The sequence below is a fragment of the Crinia signifera genome, chromosome 6 (assembly GCF_055691185.1).
Source record: "Crinia signifera chromosome 6, ASM5569118v1, whole genome shotgun sequence".
In the NCBI taxonomy this organism is placed as follows: domain Eukaryota; kingdom Metazoa; phylum Chordata; class Amphibia; order Anura; family Myobatrachidae; genus Crinia; species Crinia signifera.
This window is the reverse complement of record NC_139222.1, coordinates 10,703,767-10,723,616: the sequence shown is the minus strand read 5'-3', so window position 1 is coordinate 10,723,616 and position 19,850 is coordinate 10,703,767. Positions and strand designations below refer to the sequence as shown.

General features: G+C 46.2%; 1 protein-coding gene across 1 annotated transcript in view; it reads left to right on the top strand.

Moving 5' to 3' along the window:
- Positions 1-338: 338 nt before the first annotated feature.
- Positions 339-19,850, top strand: part of LOC146007430 (uncharacterized) — a 29,231-nt gene continuing 9,719 nt past the window's right edge. Inside the window, exons 1-4 of the mRNA XM_083145780.1 lie at positions 339-1,545; positions 16,779-17,061; positions 17,601-17,799; positions 18,388-19,023. Of these exons, the coding sequence (XP_083001906.1) occupies positions 466-1,545; positions 16,779-17,061; positions 17,601-17,799; positions 18,388-19,023 (2,198 nt within the window). The 5' untranslated portion in view covers positions 339-465. The remainder of the gene's footprint in view (positions 1,546-16,778; positions 17,062-17,600; positions 17,800-18,387; positions 19,024-19,850) is intronic.

Below are 19,850 nucleotides of genomic sequence, written 5' to 3'. Positions count from 1 at the left end.
CCAGATTTGAAAATAGAAGATGACATCACAGGAAGTTCTCCAGGAGAAAACCGCATTCCTCTAACTATACATTCAGACCATCGCAGTGCAGACACATCGCCTGCTCCCTCCGATAGTGAGGAATGTTCCACTGATGCCACCGATAATGAGGAATGTTCCACTGATGGCACCGATAATGAGGAATGTTCCACTCATGACACCGATAATGAGGAATGTTCCACTGATGACTCCGATAATGAGGAATGTCCCACTGATGACTCCGATGTTGGTACACCTAGTACATCTCGCAAAGTATTTGCCTGTTCTGAATGTGATAAGTGTTTTCCATATAAGTCAAAGTTAGTAGCACATCAGAGAACTCACACAGGGGAGAGGCCGTTTCCATGCTCTGAGTGTGGGAAATGTTTTAAAGTAAAGTCTTATCTTATAACACATCAGAGAGTTCACACAGGGGAGAAGCCATTTATGTGTTCTGTGTGTGGGAAATGTTATAAAATGAAAGCGCATCTTAATGTGCATCATAGAACCCATACAGGGGAGATGATGTTTCCATGTTCCGAGTGCGAGAAATGTTTTCCACATAAATCAGCTCTTGTCCTACATCAGAGAACTCACACAGGTGAGAAGCCATTTTCATGTTCCGAGTGCGAGAAATGTTTTGCTTTGAAAGATGATCTTGTTAAACATCAGAGAACTCACACAGGTGAGAAGCCATTTCCATGTTCTGAGTGTGGGAAATATTTTGCACAAAAAAAAGATCTTGGGAGGCATCAGAGAATTCACACAGGGGAGAAGCCGTATGCATGTTCTGAGTGTGGGAAATGTTATACGCAGAGAGGACATCTTGTCCTACATCAAATAACTCACACAGGGGAGAAGCCGTATGCATGTTCTGAGTGTGAGAAATGTTATACGCAGAGAGGACAGCTTGTCCTACATCAGAGAACTCACACAGGGGAGAAGCCGTATGCATGTTCTGAGTGTGGAAAATGTTTTTCAAATAAATTAGACCTTAAAAGACATCAGCTAAGCCACACAGGGGAGAAGCCGTTTCCTTGTTCTGAATGTGGAAAATGTTTTATATATAAATCAAAACTTAATAGACATCAGCTAAGCCACACAGGGGAGAAGCAGTTTCCATGTGCTGAGTGTGAGAAATGTTTTGCCCTGAAAGGAGATCTTGTTAAACATCAGAGAATTCACACAGGGGAGAAGCTGTTTCCATGTTCCGAGTGCGAGAAATGTTTTGCCCTGAAAGGAGATCTTGTTATACATCAGAGAACTCACACGGGGGAGAAGCCATTTCCATGTTCCGAGTGCGAGAAATGTTTTGCAGCGAAAGGAGGTCTTGTTAAACATCAGAGAACTCACACAGGTGAGAAGTTTTTATGCTCTGAATGTGGGAAATGTTTTACACAAAAACAAACGCTTTGTGCTCATCAGAGAACTCACACAGGGGAGAAGCCGTATGCATGTTCTGAGTGCGGGAAATGTTTTATATATAAATATCATCTGGTTAGACACCAGAAAATCCACACACAGGTGTAATGTAATACCCGTGAGATGAGGGACATGGTACAGGCTGGTTACATTACTCTGACAATAAAAGGAGAAATGTTGGCATAAATATGATGTATTCACTTATACCAAATTGTCAGGCGCTGTTTGATCTTAAATATTCATTATAAAACCTTATTATTAATATCGGTCTCTATAGGATTTTTCGTGTCAGTGCATACACAAGTAGTCTAAGGGGGACATTTACTAAGATGTGTATTCTGCTTCACATGTGGTGTTGCTATGGGCAACCAATCAGAATCTACTTCCTACCTGCCCCAGTGTCACTATCGCGCTGCGGGTTCCTCCTCAGCGTTCGGCTCAGGTGTCCCTTTGATGGTCAGATATGAGCTGTCCCGGGGTAGCAGGAGGCTGACATCTCAGTGTTTGAATATTGGCTTCTTTATCCGGGATTAGTTGTAGATTCAGAGCATTTTCTACTTTGTCTCTCATTCGCCATTCAATGTGTTAAATAAGACGGTGGACAGCAGAAGGCAATTGTGAGGGTGAGAACTAATGCTGCCCATACACTTGTGAGTTATTACATGTAATCATTTGCTTTTGACCACATCTGGCTGATAGATGAAATGTTTGTATGCATTTTAATGGGACCATTTAAAAGGATGCGTGGGCACGCCTCTGATCGCTGCACCGATAGATCGTATGTGCTGCACATCATTTCTGTTGAATTGCAGGAGCGATCGCATGTAGTTTTTAACCACATGGGGGGTCAGAGAGAACGCTTTCAGTGGCTTGGGGAGAGGGGGGCGAAGGGAGCGCTGGGGACGTGGGAGAGGGCAACATTGTATTGTAGCGCTAGCGGGAGTCAGCGGTGGTGGCAGAATTGTTTAAAACACTGGGCAGCCCTCTGATAGGCTGAGACAGCTTAGCCAATCAGGGCTGCCCAGTGTTTTAAACAATTTTGCCACCACTGCTGACGCCCGCTAGCACTACACTACAATGCGGTCCTCTGCCAGCACCTAATGTGCCATCTCAAGATGGCATGGACATTGGGTGCTGAAAAGGGGCACTTTTTACACCACAAGATGCAATCGGGTTTGATGGACATCGCACTTCGATGTTGCATCGAATCCGATAGCGTAAGTGTATGGGCAGCATTACTTTTGATATATGTATATATTCCCTATTTTCTTAAGGCTGTCTCATTCTGTGGTGGTGAGTGTCCCGGAAATGCCGATTCTGTATCAGGGACCATCTGCACCAATGCACAGAAAAGCAGAAGCGTTCTCTTTTCATTTTCACTCCAACTTGCTGATGACCAAATGCTCTCATCTGTGGTGATCATATTACTGCCATACCTCACTGTGTCCCCTAGTCTCCTCCCACCTTAGAGGCTAAGCCGTGATTGGTCTGGTTAGCACCTGATTAGGAGACTACCAGGGAATACCTGGTGCTGTAATCTCTCAGACAGCAGAAGCACAGGAACTATTCCCAGTGGAGTATTCTATACAGCCAGATCTGTTCTGTTTCTCTGCATCTCATCTGTCAGCCTTTAGGACGCTAACTGGTGCTGAGCAATATTATAAATGTATTCACTGGAACCTATGGATACTAAATATTGTATCTATTGCTGAGTACGGAATGTTCTCATTCAGTGTCATGCGTTATAACTGACATTTCCTTGCCGATGTCACTGATCATATTAAATCTTAGCAACCTATTGTAGTGACTCACATCTTATTACCGGTGGTGGCCATTTATAGGAGATAATCCGTAGTGTAACCATTGTATGTGATCACAAAGACCTTTCCTATCATTATAAGGATTTCTGCATTTATATGTATTGATTATGTCTTTCATGTTTGTCGCTATTTTAAACTCTTCTGAATAAAAGTTATATTTAATTAATTCACTGATCATTTTATCTATATCTTTATAAAGTGTGTCCCAAAAACCCTGTTGTTCTTCTTTGGTTTTCCACGACTGACTGTTGTTTTCAGTTATTGCACTGAACTACCTTGGGAGCACCGCCAACCAGATACCACATGGGATTACCGTTAATGTGGTTTTGATGTTGGTAAAATTTGATTATTTACTTATGTTATACTTCAGTGCCTGTGCGAATCCTCCCCCACAGTGTGTATGGTTGCAGACCCATCAGGTTGTTTTACAAATGTGTCAGATAAAAGGAACAGGGTACATACAACACAATACTGTCCCTTACACATAACACAGTAGTGTTTCTTACACATAATTAAACAAACAGTAGTGTCCCTTATACAATTTACCATACAGTAGTGTCCCTTAAACATTATTATTATTATTATTATTATACTTTATTTATATGGTTACACAGAGGATCCCCAGCACCCAATTGCATAAACTAATCAGCAAAACAGTGACTTAAAATTGAATGCAACAGAGGACAAGTACAGAGTACATAAAAATAGCTGCATCAGCAGAGGACACTGGAATTATTATCAGAAAATTGCACAATTTGGTCAAAGATGGTTTTTAAGTAATAGAAGGAAAAGCACATACATTAGGGAAAAGAGCCCTGCTCATAAGAGCTTACATTCTAAAGATGAGGGGCAGACAAATAGGGGGTCACACAGATGGGGCAAACAGCAAGTGTGGAACAGAGAGTTAAGGTGAGATTTGGCTGGGTTTGGTGAAGAAGTGGGTCCTGAGAGCCTGTATGAGAGGTAGAGAATTCCAGAGGTAGGGAGCAGCATGTGAAAAGTCTTGGAGGTAGGAGTGGGAGGAAGTAATCCCTGGGCAGGAGAGGCTGCGTGCATTAGCAGAGCGAAGAGGGCGGGCAGTAGTGTAAAGGGTGATGAGGTCAGAGATGTGAATGGCAGAGGAATGGGTGAGGGAGTGATGGAAGCTTAAATTGGATTCTGAAAGGGAAGGGAAGCCATTGAAAGAAACAATAATATTCTTGTAACCTTTGTTCTGTAACAATGAGCTTTGAAGTTTGGACCTGGATTAAATATCTAAATCTTAGTTCTGTTTTTTTTTGTGTTTTCCAACCCAAGCCCGAGAGGCAGATTACCATTTTCTTTATGTATTAATAACTGTGTGTGCAGGTAAGAGTCAGAGCTTGCCCTGAGCGTTGGCCTAAACACGGTACTCTGGCTGGTGGCAGTAACTAATTTGATTTACCACACGCACTGAGGTAATCAGTAAGGTGTCACGGGCAGCAATTCCCAGATTGGCATACCTGGAGACTTGCCACACCTACAATAGTAGAATTTATCACCCTTTCAGACCTGACCTCTGACAGACTGATTAGAAGAGAATTACAACGAATTGAACTTCAAAAATAAAAAATTCCTTAGGGACAGATTCAATATACCACCCAGAGACAAGAAGAAACCAATTAAGACTTTAGAGAAAAACCCATTGAAGAGCAGTTCAGTATACAAAAGACCCAACCTAACATACCAGCAGTATATGACATCACTACATACCAACAGTATATGACATCACTACATACCAGCTGTATATGACATCACTACATACCAGCAGTATATGACATCACTACATGCCAAAGCAAGACAAGAAACAGAGACCCCAGCAGAAAACAATATTCTAGCTGATGAGACAACGAATACATCGATAGCTGAACAACCGTTTCCAATACATGAAGTAGAAACACCGTTAGAAGAAAACGCACATTACGACCATCTAGCTAGGATTTCACTAGAACAAGGGTGGGAATCAAGCAAAACAGAGGGACATACTAACAGATTCTCAATATTAAAAACAGAATTCACAATACATCAGGGTACACCTGAGAGAGGATCAGAACTAGAATCAAACACTGACCAAAGAACACCTTAACATCAGACCTCACCAAGTGAGACAACAAGCACCCAGACATGTGTCGACATAGCACCTCTTTTTTTTTAGGGGTGAAACACAGCACCTCCATAAATAAAGAAAGCAACGAGATGGAGAAATGTAACAAACAAAATAAGAGGACTAGAAGAGGGTGCAGAGGAGGCGATGGCAAGTGTTAGGAGCAGCTCAGGCTGCGCTGCTCCGGTACTCCGTGGGCGACGCGCCCCGGCTGTTGCTAGGTGGCCGGGACGCCGTCGCGTCATCCCCTCTGTGCTTCCGCCGGATGCGGACGCAGGTAGCGCTGCTCCGGCAATACTGACTCCAAGCGCCCCAGCTGTTGCTAGGCAGCCGGGATGCCGCCGCGTCATCAGTCCCGCACTTCTGCCGGACGTTGTCGCGCGCTCGGCAGTGTTCTCATTATTCCTTCCTCCCCTGCCGCAGCAGTTGCCTAGGCGACGGGGGACGCCAGGCGGCCGCGGGGAGGAGGGGACAGTCTGCAGGCCCTTCTCAGCTGATTAGCAGCAGCTGCGGGGGACGCCTTTTTGGCGCCCTATTTAAACTCCCGGGCACCACTCTCTGACGCCGGTGATAGTTCTTCCTTGCTTGGTCAGAGTGCTCCCGGTTCCCTGGTTCCTGGTGGTCTTGGTTCCTGCCCTGCTTCCAGCATTCCAGTATCGGTTCCCGCATTGCTGCTGAGGTTTAACCCTTCCTGTTCTGTATCAACATCGTTCAGATAAGTGGGGGTATCCTTATCTCATTTGTTCCTGTTCATTCCAGTATTGTTTAGTACCATCCTTGAGTATTGTTACTCCTGTATGCCATTTAGTGTTAAGTACCTTCCTTTGAGTATTGTTACTCCTGTACATCTGTTATTGTTCTTATACCATCATTTGAGTATTGTTACTTGTACATATTGTTTATTGCTTCAATACCATCTCTGGAGTATTGTTACTCCCAGTGCCATTGGTGGCAAGTTCTATCATCTTCTAGTCTAGTGAGTCCTCGCCTGTGGTTGTAGTCAGTTGTTCCCCTTGTCCTCCGTTGGCCTTGACGGGCGCGTTGTCACAAGTAAGACCTGGTGGCATCGGGGGCGGAGCCTGACTAACGGGCTCTGTCGAACGCGGCTATTATAGGTGAAGCCTTAGCCCTTGCACGCGTCCGTCAATTCTATCCGGAGGCAACGGAGTTAGGGTTGGCGGGGACTCTACGGATCCTAACAGCAAGAAAGAGAGTAAGACACAGGAGGGGGAAATAGGAAAAGGAATATTCATTTTAAGCAACCATATCATGACAAAAGAACATACAAAATTACTAGGTAAAGGGCTAAAGTTCACTCCTACCAATCAATGAGACAAGTTCCAGACGTACCTTGATTTACATAATTTTACAGGAAAACTTACATAAAAAGAAGTTTTTTTGCAAATACAACGCCAGCACCAATAAGAAACACCGATAATGGGGACCAATACAAACATACACACCAAAAACCAGCATCAACCTTCTACTCCAGCTACGTGAAAGGCACACAGGGAGACAGTTTCACCAAGATGGTAGAAAAAAGATCTAGAAAAACTAGACATACACAATCATGACAAGAACCTAACCAGAAAAGAAATATCAGCATTACAGGATCTGTTTTACTATCTCCCAAAAATCCACAAAAACGCTGTAAAACCTGGTAAGCCAATAATTTCTGGGATCAACTCATTAACATCAAACCTCTCACGATACTTGGATACCTTTTTGCAGCCATATGTTGAAAAACAGATAATTTCTAAGAGACACCACACATATACTAGACAAACTTCAAAATACCCAATGGGACCAAGACCTCTGGCTGGCCACATCCGATGTTACATCATTATATTCAGTGATAGAACATGAGCAAGGGCTAGAAAGTATTAAATACCATCTCACACAGGATAAAGATTTAGCATCAGAACAGATACAATTCATTATCACCAGCATAAATGTAATTCCTAAACACAATTATGTCTGGTTTGAGAATCAGTTTTTCATGCAGACCACTGGGACAGCAATGGGCACGAGATTCGCCCCCAGAAACGCCAACCTCTTCATGAGTTGGTGGGAGGACCACCACATATGGGGGGAGGTGACTAGAGGCGAATTTCGTGCTAGGGACAAGGTACATAGATGATGTGCTCTTCATCTGGAGAGGGGATGAGCAGTCATTAAAATAATTAATTTCACACAAACAATAACAAGAACAATCTAATTTTCACAACCAAAAATAAGTAAATTTCCTCGACCTAAACATTTACACAGACAAATCTTGGATTAAAACAAAAACATAATTAAAAAAAACAGTAGATGTAAACAGCTACATACTGTCAACCAGTTGGCATCACCCAAACTGGATGAATTCAGTCCCCAAAAGCCAGTTTATGAGACTAAGATGAAACTGCTCCAAAATTTCAGAATACATAAAACAAGGGAATGAACTGGCCAGTGAATTCAAAGAAAAACAATATGAAGAAAACAAAATCAGTGAAACCTTTCAACAAATTCAACAGACCAATAGAGAAGACCTATTGAAATACAGAGATGAAGGAGCAGATAAAGATCCAATCCTTAATGAGGTACCTTTCATCACACAATAATCCAAACAATCAGGACAATTCTAATCAAACACTGGCCAATACTATTAGAAGATAAAGTTCTGGCAGACCATCTCCCACAAATACCAAAACTTATATTCAAAAAGGCACCTGATTTAAAACAAAAGTTAATAAAAAAACATATCCCCCAAAACCTGCCATACAAACAACAATAGATCAGTACCCCCCTAACAAAAGGTTTCTTCTATTGTGGAAACTTTGCCGGTTGTAACAACCAAAAACAGAAGCACCAGACCCACCACAGACTTTAAATCCTTTGTCAATGACGAAACATTTAAAATAAAGCAAGAAATAACATGCGACAGCAAAGGTGTCATTTATCTCCAGAAATGTGGGTGCAACAAATAATGCGTTGGCAGAACTACCAGACAACTAAAAGAGCGTATATAGGAGCACTTAAGGAACATAAAAAGAGGGTACAAGGAACACAATATCTCAAGACACTTCAAACTTCACCATGATAGTGACCCACAATCATTGAAATTTGTGGGCATAGAATTGATACATCCAAACTGGAGGGTGGAAGACTGTACACATAAAATCAACAAAGCAGAATTAAAATGAATGTAAAAACATAAAACATTTGCACCAAGAGGGCTCAACCTACACAATGAGGTTAAATCAATCATTGGCAAAAAAATAGAGCACAAAGAACAAATCTAAACAAAAGTCCTTTCCTCCATCAGAAACCAGTACACAGCATAAGCATCAATATGAGTATAGTTTGAATGTACAATAATATTATCAAATACACTTCTTAATAAAGGGATAATGAATTTAAAATAAATTCAACGAACCACAGGCTAAATCAATCATTGGAAGTAAATAATTAATAAATAATTAATCAGACTACAGAACATCAATAGCTCACACACCCTTTAAAATATCACTTTTCACAGCAGCTAATTACAACAAACATTTGGACTCTAAATACTTAACACATATACTCTCCGAGAGAAAGATTACATTGATAACAAATGATCTAGTCATATACACAGAGAAAACAAAATATCAAAGAAGCATCTTAGGTACACAAGAGATTTTTCCAGATACCGGCAGAAGCATTGACAAAGATACCGACCTTTAGGTACTAACGGGACTGCGACTAAGGAAGACTGTTAGGTTCTAGTGTAAATAGGGTAGACTGTTAGGTGCTGACAGGGGCACATTCAAGGGGAATGTCATGTCCAATTGAACAAAAAAGAGGGATGCTTTGGAAAAAACATATATAAAAACTAATCGCACTGCTAACACAAGAGGATAAAATGGAGGATAAAATGTACAATAATGACGGCAATGCCTAAAACCAAACAGATCTGATATTCTAGAGATACGCAGACAAAATAATAATAAAAAAACAATGAAAAGTACACCACTGGAGCCAATCAGAAGGCATTGATGACAGACACTCTGACCGACCAATACAAAATGATTACCGGAACCAACCAGAGAACGGAGAAGGTTTTAAACACACAGACTTTTCCAAAGCACAAACTTCCTTGAAGGCTTACAAGCTGAAACGCGTTGGCGACAGACAAAGATGGGAACGATCCAACCTGCACCCATACGGTGACAGCCGGGAGCACTCTTCTCGCAGCTGAACGGGAGCCAGATGGACTGCAAGGAAAGGGTAAGTAGGAGGCTGCAAGTGACGAGCGAGGCAGGAGGGATCCCGGTCTGAATAAGCTAGGCAGTGTCCACGGCAACGCTGTTGACCGGAACATCGCACTCTGCTATTTGAAGTCCCTGAAGCCGCCGGATATCAGCGGCGGTCGGCGCATGGAGTGTACACATGTGCAACACCTTCACCATCTGGGGCTATCAGTTGAGACTCCGGCACCCCTAAGCTGCACCAGTCCCTCTCCTCTGAAAACCTGCAGCAACAAACCAGCGGGCTTTTAAAGGGGTACCCGAAGACATAATTTATCTGATAAGCGGGACGACGCATTTAGATAACATACTTAACTTTTAAAGAAACTGTGGACAGAGACTTTCATAATAATAGTGTTTTCAGATCTAGGTTTTATTCACCACCTTCAAATATTTAAAATTACACAAACACACACAGCCATGTCTGTATGTGTGTGTGTGTGTGTGTGTGTGTGTATTTTTATGTTTGTATTTTTTTTTTCCATACAAAGAAAAAGAAAGTAAATGAAATTACAAACAACGAAGTACATAGTATAATACATTTACATCATTTAGTACATTTCTCCAACAATGGTAATAATTCAATGGAGATAAGCATCAAAAGACCATAGCAGACCTCTCAATTTATGGATATTCTCCCTTAGTAATTTGGTTTCTGTGTAAACCAGTGTGTGGGATTACTATGTGAGTCAATTTATACTATATACCGCATAGAACTGATGAGAAAACTCTAATGCGTGTGTTTCTATATATCCTATCTAACTGTGAAGGTCAAAATAACCAAAAAATGGTTCTTTTAAATTTCAACATGTAGTAGTAAGTGTATTTACTGTGTAGTGAAATGTATGAGCAAATTGCCAGACCGTTAAAGCTTGACGAAGCAAAAGTTTAACCGATGATACGCCTGAAAGTAAAAAATTGTAGTGGAGAGAAGAAAACGTAGGGGAACGGTCCACCTGCTCAGCTAAAAATATGACCATTGTTGGATCCACCGTTCCCTTCACCCATTCAGACAGATGCGCCAGTTGTGAGGCCACATAATACAGTCGCAGATTGGGGAGTCCCAAACCTCCCGATGACTGGGCCTTATACAGGGTTTTAATAGCAATTCTAACTGTACCATTATTCCAAATAAAGGATCATTTCTCTTTCAATGGTCCTGGTGACACAGCTTCACATTGGGCTGTAGTAGGGTCCGCAGGAGCCAGGCACCTATACCAAAGCTTTTAGAAAGGTAGGCTCCTCCCACTGTATCCCAGAATCCTCAGTTCGTTTTAGGTGCCCATCGGAGTGGGTGTTATACTGAAGAGGCTGCTGCGCAGCTGAAGATTAGAGATAGATAGGTGTTTTTTATTTTCTTAATTTTGCACTTATAGGTAGGACGCAGTGCTGAGGATTCTCACAGAATCCTCACACTGCCAGCGCTGTATGAGCTGACAGAAGCGCGTCCTGTCAGCTCACTGTTCTCTCTGTGCGGCGCTGACAGCTTCTATTAAGAAGCTGCCTGGGCTCCGGGGTGCAATGAACCGGCTTCACGCAGGTGAGGTTCATGGGGAGGGGTGCTCAGTTATGGGGGCGGCCATTTTATGCGGAGCTTACAAGCTGAGCTCCTTATTGAAAAAGACAGCAGCTTGTCACAGGACGATTCCAAGTGGTCCCTATGCGAAGGGGAGACACTAGGAATGAGGAGATCAAACAGTGGGAGCAGCTACTGGGGGTAGTTTGGCGCCAAAACTCCACAAACCCCGCAGCAGCAGGGACAGTTGGTCTCTTCCCTCACTCTGCTTGGCGCTGCTTTGGGAGACGCTGACTGTGGAGCTGAAGCGCTGTTTTCTGGCTGAGTGGTGGATTTCCTGGGCATCGCTACCCCCTTCATCTGGAGGAGAATTCCGGAGTTTCAGACAGATAAGTGCTGTGATATACATTGACTCTGTATATAACGCTGTCACAAACTTGGGGTGCACTACCACTCGGGGATTGGCTAGACCTGACACAGGGGCGCGGAGTCTAACCGTGCCGGGGGTTTTCTGCCAGTGACCCCTCTAGGGTTACCACCTAGTCCCTTTAATTCCGGACACATGTTAATTACACAGGTTCTGTGGCAGTTTAAAATCAGGTGAAGTGGAGTCTTGAAGTCAGCAAGCCACAGAACCTGTATAATTAATATGTGTCCGGAATTAAAGGGACTAGGTGGTAACCCTAGACTCCTCCAAGCGGGATATGGGCTTCTGCGGCACCCAACACGCCGGTCGCGGCCCCCTGGTCAGGTTCGTGGTGGTGGTAGCTTGTGGAATATGGAGCGTGGTCGTCAAGCCGGGTCAGTAACAGGTGAGCAGATACGGTACCAATGGATGCAGCAATGGTTAGTCAGAGTCAGGCCGGGTCATACACAGGAAGGCACAGGATGCAGTACACAGGGAGCAGGCAGGAGAATAGTCAGGAGAATAGCCGGAATCATACACTGGTAAACACTGGGTACGGTACACGAGGATCAGGCAGGAGAATGGTCAGGAACAAGCCAAGGTCAGATGCAATAATCAGAAGTCTGGAATAGTACAAGGCACTGGAACGCTGGAGCTGGTGTGAACCTATACTCTGGCAGCTTCTGTCTCCCAGAGGCTGCCCTTTATAGGAAGCACAGGGAACCCACAGGTGAACTAATGAGTGGGCTGAGCATGCTCAGTTTACACTGAACTCTCCTGCAGGAGAGAGTTACCCAGGTGTAACTAATTAGCTGAGCTCAGATCTCACAGCACAGTTCAACTATACAGAGCTTGTCAGCAGCAAGGACTCCTCCAGGTGCTGTAACTAGCAAAGCTCAGGCCACACAGACTTTCCTTGCAGCATGGAGCAGGCTGAACAGACAGGAGAAGCCACAAACCAGGTAAGAAACAATATAATAACTGAATGTTGTGACATTACCCTCCCCTCTAGGGGTGGGCTCCGAACACCCCACAAGGAAATTTTCAAGGTCGTCTGCGGTGCTTCTTCTTTTTGGAAGACTGTTTGAATTTCGCTGACTGATGTGCGACCTTTGGCTCTACAAAACGGGCTCTGGCCAACACTAGACCACCCAGAAAGGGAGCGGCATCGTGTTCAGAATCATAATCTGAGTTGGAGTCTAATTCTGGAGTGCAGATCAAAGACTTTTTGGCTGATGATTCACTGGGACCATGAAGTGCTAGAGAGCCAACACGAATGCCCCTAACTGTTGAGTTCTTTGATTCAGATCTTGGTAAAAAAATATTCCCAGAAGCACTAGTACTCTCAGCATGCCGTCTAGATGACCCATGGTTTTAAAGAGGCATGGACAGACTTTCAACCAAGGAAGATGAAGGAGTCTTTGATCCAAATTTGTCAATCACGGCCCTGGAGAATGATATCAGATCTCGCAGTCGAGGATCATTGGCTTCAACAAGTGGATTGACCCAGTCTAGTGCTTCTCCTCGGAAGGATAAGATCATGTATTTTACAATATTTGCCAGATTAACCCCGGAGGATGGATCAAAGTTCATGGCATCTAAGTAGTAATCAGCTAAAGCCTGGTAATGGGCAATGTTCCCATCAAAGCAAATGACTTCAGGAGATTCTTCAACTGGCTTTTGTGTACTAGCCAACCCTGGTGGGACCTTAGAAACAATGGATGTCTCTTGAACTTGAGGCACTGCTGAAGCCTTATGGATGTCCAGTACAGTAGGCATCGGTACTCTAGAAATTTTTTCTTGGCTGACATGTTTAGGCCCAGGGGTCATGGAAGCAGACCTGGAGACCACAGAGGTAATGGAGACAGGCCCAGAGGCAACGGAGGAAGGCCCGGAGGCCAAGGAAGCGAACCCGGAGACCACGGAGGCAGGCCCGGAGCCCACGGAGACTGGCCCGGAGGCCACGGAGACTGGCCCGGAGGCCGCGGAGACTGACCCGGAGGCCGCGGAGACTGGCCCGGAGGCAGCGGAGACTGGCCCGGAGGCTGTGGAAACTGGCCCGGAGGTTGTGGCACATAGGTCCTCATGCCCGGAGGCAAGGGCAGATGGGTCCTCATGCCCGAAGGCAAGGGCAGATGGGTCCTCATGCCCGGAGGCAAGGGCAGATGAATCTCTGCTGGGAGTGACACACTCGGAACTCCCGTCTGGAGTGAAGGACTCGGAACCCCCATCTGGGGTGATTGGCTCGGAATCCTCTTTTGAGGTGATTAACTCGGAACCCCCATCTGGGGTGATTAACTCGGAACCCCTATCTGGGGTGATTAACTGGGGACACCCTTCTTGGGTGCCTAACTCGGAACCCCCACTTGGGGTGACGGACTCGGAACCCCCACTTGGGGTGACGGACTCGGAACCCCCACTTGGGGTGACGGACTCGGAACCCCCACTTGGGGTGACGGACTCGGAACCCCCACTTGGGGTGACGGGCTCGGAACCCCCTTCTGGGGCGACGGACTCGGAACCCCCTTCTGGGGCGATTGACTCGGAACCCCCTTCTGGGGCGATTAACTCGGAACCCCCTTCTGGAGGCAAAGTGCTCAGTGGTCTAACCTGGGAAACCACACTCAGAGACCCTTCCTGGGGTGTGGCGACCAGAGGATCCTTTTGGGGTGCAACTCTCGGAGATTCCTCTTGGGGTAGTGTACTCAGAGGCCCTTTTTGGGGTACCACTTTCAGAGACCCCTCTTGGGGTGCAGTGCTCGGGAAACCCTCCTGGGGCGCAATGCTCAGAGACCCTGTTTGGGGTGTGGTACTCTGAGACCCTGCTTGGAGTCTGACAGTCTGAGACCCCTCCTGGTGCACGACACTCTGAACCCCGTTCTGCGGCTTGAGAATTTGAGAACCCTCCTGGGAAATTACCCTCCGAAACCCCTTCTGAGGAAAAAGACTCTGTACCCCTTCTTGGGGCTCGCCATTCTGAGACCCCTCTCGGAACTCAACACTGTGAGAGTCCACTTGGGGTGAAACACTTTGATGCCCCTCTTCGGGCAAGACACTAGGAAGCCCTTCCTTGGGCAAGACACTAGGAAGCTCCTCCTGGAGCACAATAATCGGAAGCCCCTCCTTGGGCTGGACACTAGGAAGCTCCTCCTGGAGCACAATACTCGGAAGCCCCTCTTTGGGCTGGACTAACAGAACCCCCTTCTGGGGCTGGGTGGACAGAATCCCATCTTTGGGTTTGATACTTAGACTCCCATCTCGGGCCTTGATACTCGGATTCCCCTCCTGGGGTTTGTGACCATGAACTCCCTCCTGGAGCTGAATGGACAGGACTCCCTTCTGGGGTTGGACTGATGGGACCCCCTCTTGGGGTTGGACACCCGGACTCCCCTCTCGGAACTTGACACTCGGGTTCGCTTCTTGCGGCTTGACCGAAAATTTACTGCTTTTAGGTAAAAAGATTTTAGTTCTTGGACCCCAGGGATAGCCATGAAACTCTTCCTGAGTGGGCACAGAAGCAATAACCTTATTCCTGGCCTCTCGGAAGGAGCAATCCCCAATCAAATGGTCCTGGCCTCCACAATAAAAACATAAATTTAAGGACCTGCGTCGCTGGCGTTCCTCATCTGACAACTGGGGACGAGGCCGACTCACGTACTTGTCCTTAACGGGCACAGATGTATTTTCCAATGGGGTACCCGGAGTGGAATCTGAGGGTCTTGCAGGCACCAAGCCCACAGTAGACTCGCCGAGCAGTTTGGTGACAAGGGTGAGGACGTTAGACAGCAGCTCCTGTAACTGCTGTATTAGCAGGCGAGGCACCCTAATGGACTCCGGATCAGAAATCACTGATGTTGGAGAGGGTGGAGCGAGGTCCAATTGCTGCTGCAGAGTTTGCAAGCTTTGCATAATCAGAGCTTGGTCCTGTTCTTGCTTGTTAACCCTGGCCAGCAGGAGTTCCAGGAGTTCTTTATGAGATAGACCACTAGCAGACTCCATATTCCAGTTGGGCCAGAGTATTCTGTCACAAACTTGGGGTGCACTACCACTCGGGGATTGGCTAGACCTGACACAGGGGCGCGGAGTCTAACCGTGCCGGGGGTTTTCTGCCAGTGACCCCTCCAAGCGGGATATGGGCTTCTGCGGCACCCGACACGCCGGTCGCGGCCCCCTGGTCAGGTTCCCCGTATGAGTGGTGGTAGCTTGTGGAATATGGAGCGTGGTCGTCAAGCCGGGTCAGTAACAGGTGAGCAGATACGGTACCAATGGATGCAGCAATGGTTAGTCAGAGTCAGGCCGGGTCATACACAGGAAGGCACAGGATGCAGTACACAGGGAGCAGGCAGGAGAATAGTCAGGAGAATAGCCGGAATCATACACTGGTAAACACTGGGTACGGTACACGAGGATCAGGCAGGAGAATGGTCAGGAACAAGCCGAGGTCAGATGCAATAATCAGAAGTCTGGAATAGTACAAGGCACTGGAACGCTGGAGCTGGTGTGAACCTATACTCTGGCAGCTTCTGTCTCCCAGAGGCTGCCCTTTATAGGAAGCACAGGGAACCACAGGTGAACTAATCAATGGGCTGAGCATGCTCAGTTTACACTGAACTCTCCTGCAGGAGAGAGTTACCAGGTGTAACTAATTAGCTGAGCTCAGATCTCACAGCACAGTTCAACTATACAGAGCTTGTCAGCAGCAAGGACTGCTCCAGGTGCTGTAATTAGCAAAGCTCAGGCCACACAGAACTTCCTTGCAGCATGGAGCAGGCTGAACAGACAGGAGAAGCCACAAACCAGGTAAGAAACAATATAATAACTGAATGTTGTGACAAACGCCTATCAGTTTGCACTGTGTGAAAATACTTAATCATGTCAGAGCAAAAGTCTGTAACTTTGGGGGAGGGAGCCCTATTTACATTGTGCACGTGCAGTGTTTGTGCACTTCAAATATCCCCTGAACAGATGGCCAAGGGGGGATTGTGCCTTGCTTGCGTAGCTGTGAGACCGATGGGCAGTGAACCCCAGAGGGTAGAGCAGACAGAGCCTGCGTGGGCTAGTGCCCTGGGCAGGTCAGTGAATGCCTTAGTGCAGTTGTTTGACAAACAGAGATGTTGGGGTATCTTCCCCTCAACCTATGTCATCTTCTCAACAGTCCTCAGGCTCCTTGCCTCTGACTCAAGCAGATCCTGGTCTGTTGCAGGTGATGCAGGACACTGCTAAGGGTATCAGCAGGTTTAATGCTCTGCTGGATAGATTTGACAATGATTCCGAGGAGACTCCTAGACCGTCTTATTCGGTCCCTTTGCTGCCTGTTGATTCAGGGGAGGAAGGAGAGTGCACCTCAGATATTCACTGGGAGCAGGGTGATGATTTTGAGGATACCTCAACCCCTGTGGTGGAGGATTTGATTGCTGCTGTTAAGCAGGCCTTGAATTTGTCTGAAGAAGACAAGACTCCTTTTAAAGGGGTGTTTAAGAGGCAACGTAGAGAGGCTGTTACCTTCCCGGCAGATGAAGGTTTACAGGATCTTTTAGAAGGGGCTTGGAAAACGCCTGATAAGAGGCTCCAAAATTTTCGGCCTTTCGGCCCTCCTCTAGAGGAGGTGCGTCCTTTTGAGTCCAGTCTTTTAGGGGTAAATTCCAGTCCAGTAAAGGAAAAGCCCCAAAATCTCGCTTCGGCTCTTTCCATAAGAAACTGAGCACCAAAGGTGATGAAAAGCCCTTGGCATGACTGCCTGGGGAATCCCCATCTGTCTTCAGAGTAGGGGGTCGTCTTTTAAGGTTTCGGGAAGCTTGGGCCTTGTTGGATCAGGATCCTTGGATGTTAGACATTGTCTCTAAGGGATACGAGATCCCTTTCAGGGGTCTTCCTCTGAGAAGATTCTTACCCACACCACTCCCAAAGGAGTCACAACTCCGAACTGCTCTTTTGGGGGGGGCTCAGTCGCTTCTAGAAAAAGGAGTGGTGATCCCGGTACCACGGAAGGAATGGAAAAAAGGCTTTTATTCCATTCTGTTTTTAGTGCCCAAACCAGATGGAACCTTCAGACCCATCCTAAATCTGAAGTCATTAAATCTTCACCTGTGGGGGGATCACTTCAAGATGGAGTCTCTGCGGTCTGTGCTTCTCAGCCTAGACCATGGAGAATTTTTGGCGTCCATGGACATCCAGGACGCATATTTACATGTCCCAATTCACCTGAAGCATCAGGCTCTTTTGAGGTTTGCAATCGGGGACCGACATTTTCAATTCCAGGCGCTGCCCTTTGGACTGGTTAAGGGTCCACTACCGACACCAGTCTCAGGGGCTGGGGGGCAGTAGTCCTGGACCTGAGGCTTCAGGGCCTGTGGACTGCAGTGGAGTCAGCTGTCCCGATAAACATCCTGGAGCTTCGGGCTGTTTGGAAGGCCTTATCCCTGGTGGAAGACAGACTGAGAGGCCTCCCCATAAGGATTCAGTCGGACAACGCCACGGCTGTGGCATATCTGAATCATCAGGGCGGCACACGCAGCATGCTGGCTATGAGGGAGGTGTCGTGGATTCTATTGTGGGCGGAGCAGAATGTTCCAGCCTTATCGGCAATATTCATACCAGGTGTGAGGAATGTGGAGGCCGATTTCTTGAGCAGGGAAGAGCTGCTAGAAGGGAAATGGACGTTGAATTCACAGATCTTCCAGCAGATTGCATCTCGGTGGGGGCTCCCGGAGGTGGATTTAATGGCGTCCAGGTTCAACCATCAACCAAATTCTTTTCCAGGACTAGGGATCCTCTGGCGTCAGCTGTGGATGCAATGACCATACCCTGGACAGGGAATCTGGCATACATTTTTCCACCATTTCCGATGATTGCCAGGGTTCTGAAGAGGATCAGATACCAAGAGATTTCAGTAATACTGATAGCTCCAGATTGGCCAAGGAGGTCTTGGTACTTGAGTGTTCGGAGACTATCAGTAGAGTCGTGGCGTCTACCTCTAAGGCCAGACCTACTAAGTCAAGGGCCGTTTTTTCATCAGGATTTAGCTCGGCTAACTTTGACGGCTTGGCTATTGAAACCGCCATTTTAAAGAACAAAGGATTTTCTGAAGCGGTTGTGAATACTATGATCAAGGCTAGAAAGTCGGTGTCTTCAGCTAACTACTACAGGGTCTGGAAGACATATATTAGATGGTGTGAGCGCCAGAAGTCTCATACGTCCAGAGTCCGGCTATCTAAGTTGCTTGAATTCCTTCAAGATGGAATTTCTTCAGAGCTGAGTCTCCAGTCTCTTAAAGTCCAGATATCGGCTCTGTCGATTTTCTTTCAGAAAAGGGTGGCTGTGCTCCCGGAGGTGCAAACCTTTCTTCAGGGAGTAACTAGATTAAAACCACCATACAAACAACCAGTGGCACCCTGGGATTTGTCTCTGGTGTTGGAGATACTTCAAAAGCCTCCTTTTGAACCATTAAGGTCGGCTGACCTCAAGTTTTTCATTTGGAAGTTAGTGTTTTTGTGTGCTGTTTCCTTTGTAAAGGGGGTTTCGGAGTTGGGAGCATTGTCTTGTAAGCCTCCCTTCTTAATCTTTCATGATGATAAGGCTGTTCTGAGAACAGTACCCCAGTTTTTGCCGAAAGTGGTTTCGGCTTTCCATTTAAATCAGGATATTGTTCTTCCTGTGTTTCAACCCCCAGAGGGTTCCAAGAAAAGGGACAAATTGAGGAATTTGGATGTGGTGCGCGCCTTGCGCATTTATATGGACAGTTAAAGTTTTTCAGAAGACAGATACTTTACTGGTTTTATATGATGTATACAAGATAGGCTGGCCCGCTTCAAAACAGACCATTGCCAGGTGGTTGAGATCAGTTATTGCGTTTGTATATACTAAGGTTGGTAGGCCTGTACCAGCCAGAATAAACGCACATACCACCAGGTCTGTTGCCACCTCTTGGGCGGTTCGCCATGGAACTACGGCTGAGCAAGTATGCAGGGCTGCCACTTGGTCATCTGTTCACACTTTTGCCAAATTCTACAGGTTCCACGAGTTCGCGTTGGAGGACGCATCATTTGGGCGAGCAGTGATGAGAGCTGCAGACCTCCCAATGGACCGTCCCAATGTGAAGCTGTGTCACTAGGACCATTGAAAGAGAAAAAGGGATTTTTGTAAGAACTTACCGTTCGAATCCCTTTCTCTGATATGGTCCTGGTGACACAGCGATCCCTCCCTTACGCTCAGTAAGTATTGCCGTTTTCATGATGTATCGTGTTATGATGGTAAAATTTAAGTTTCTGCATATGAT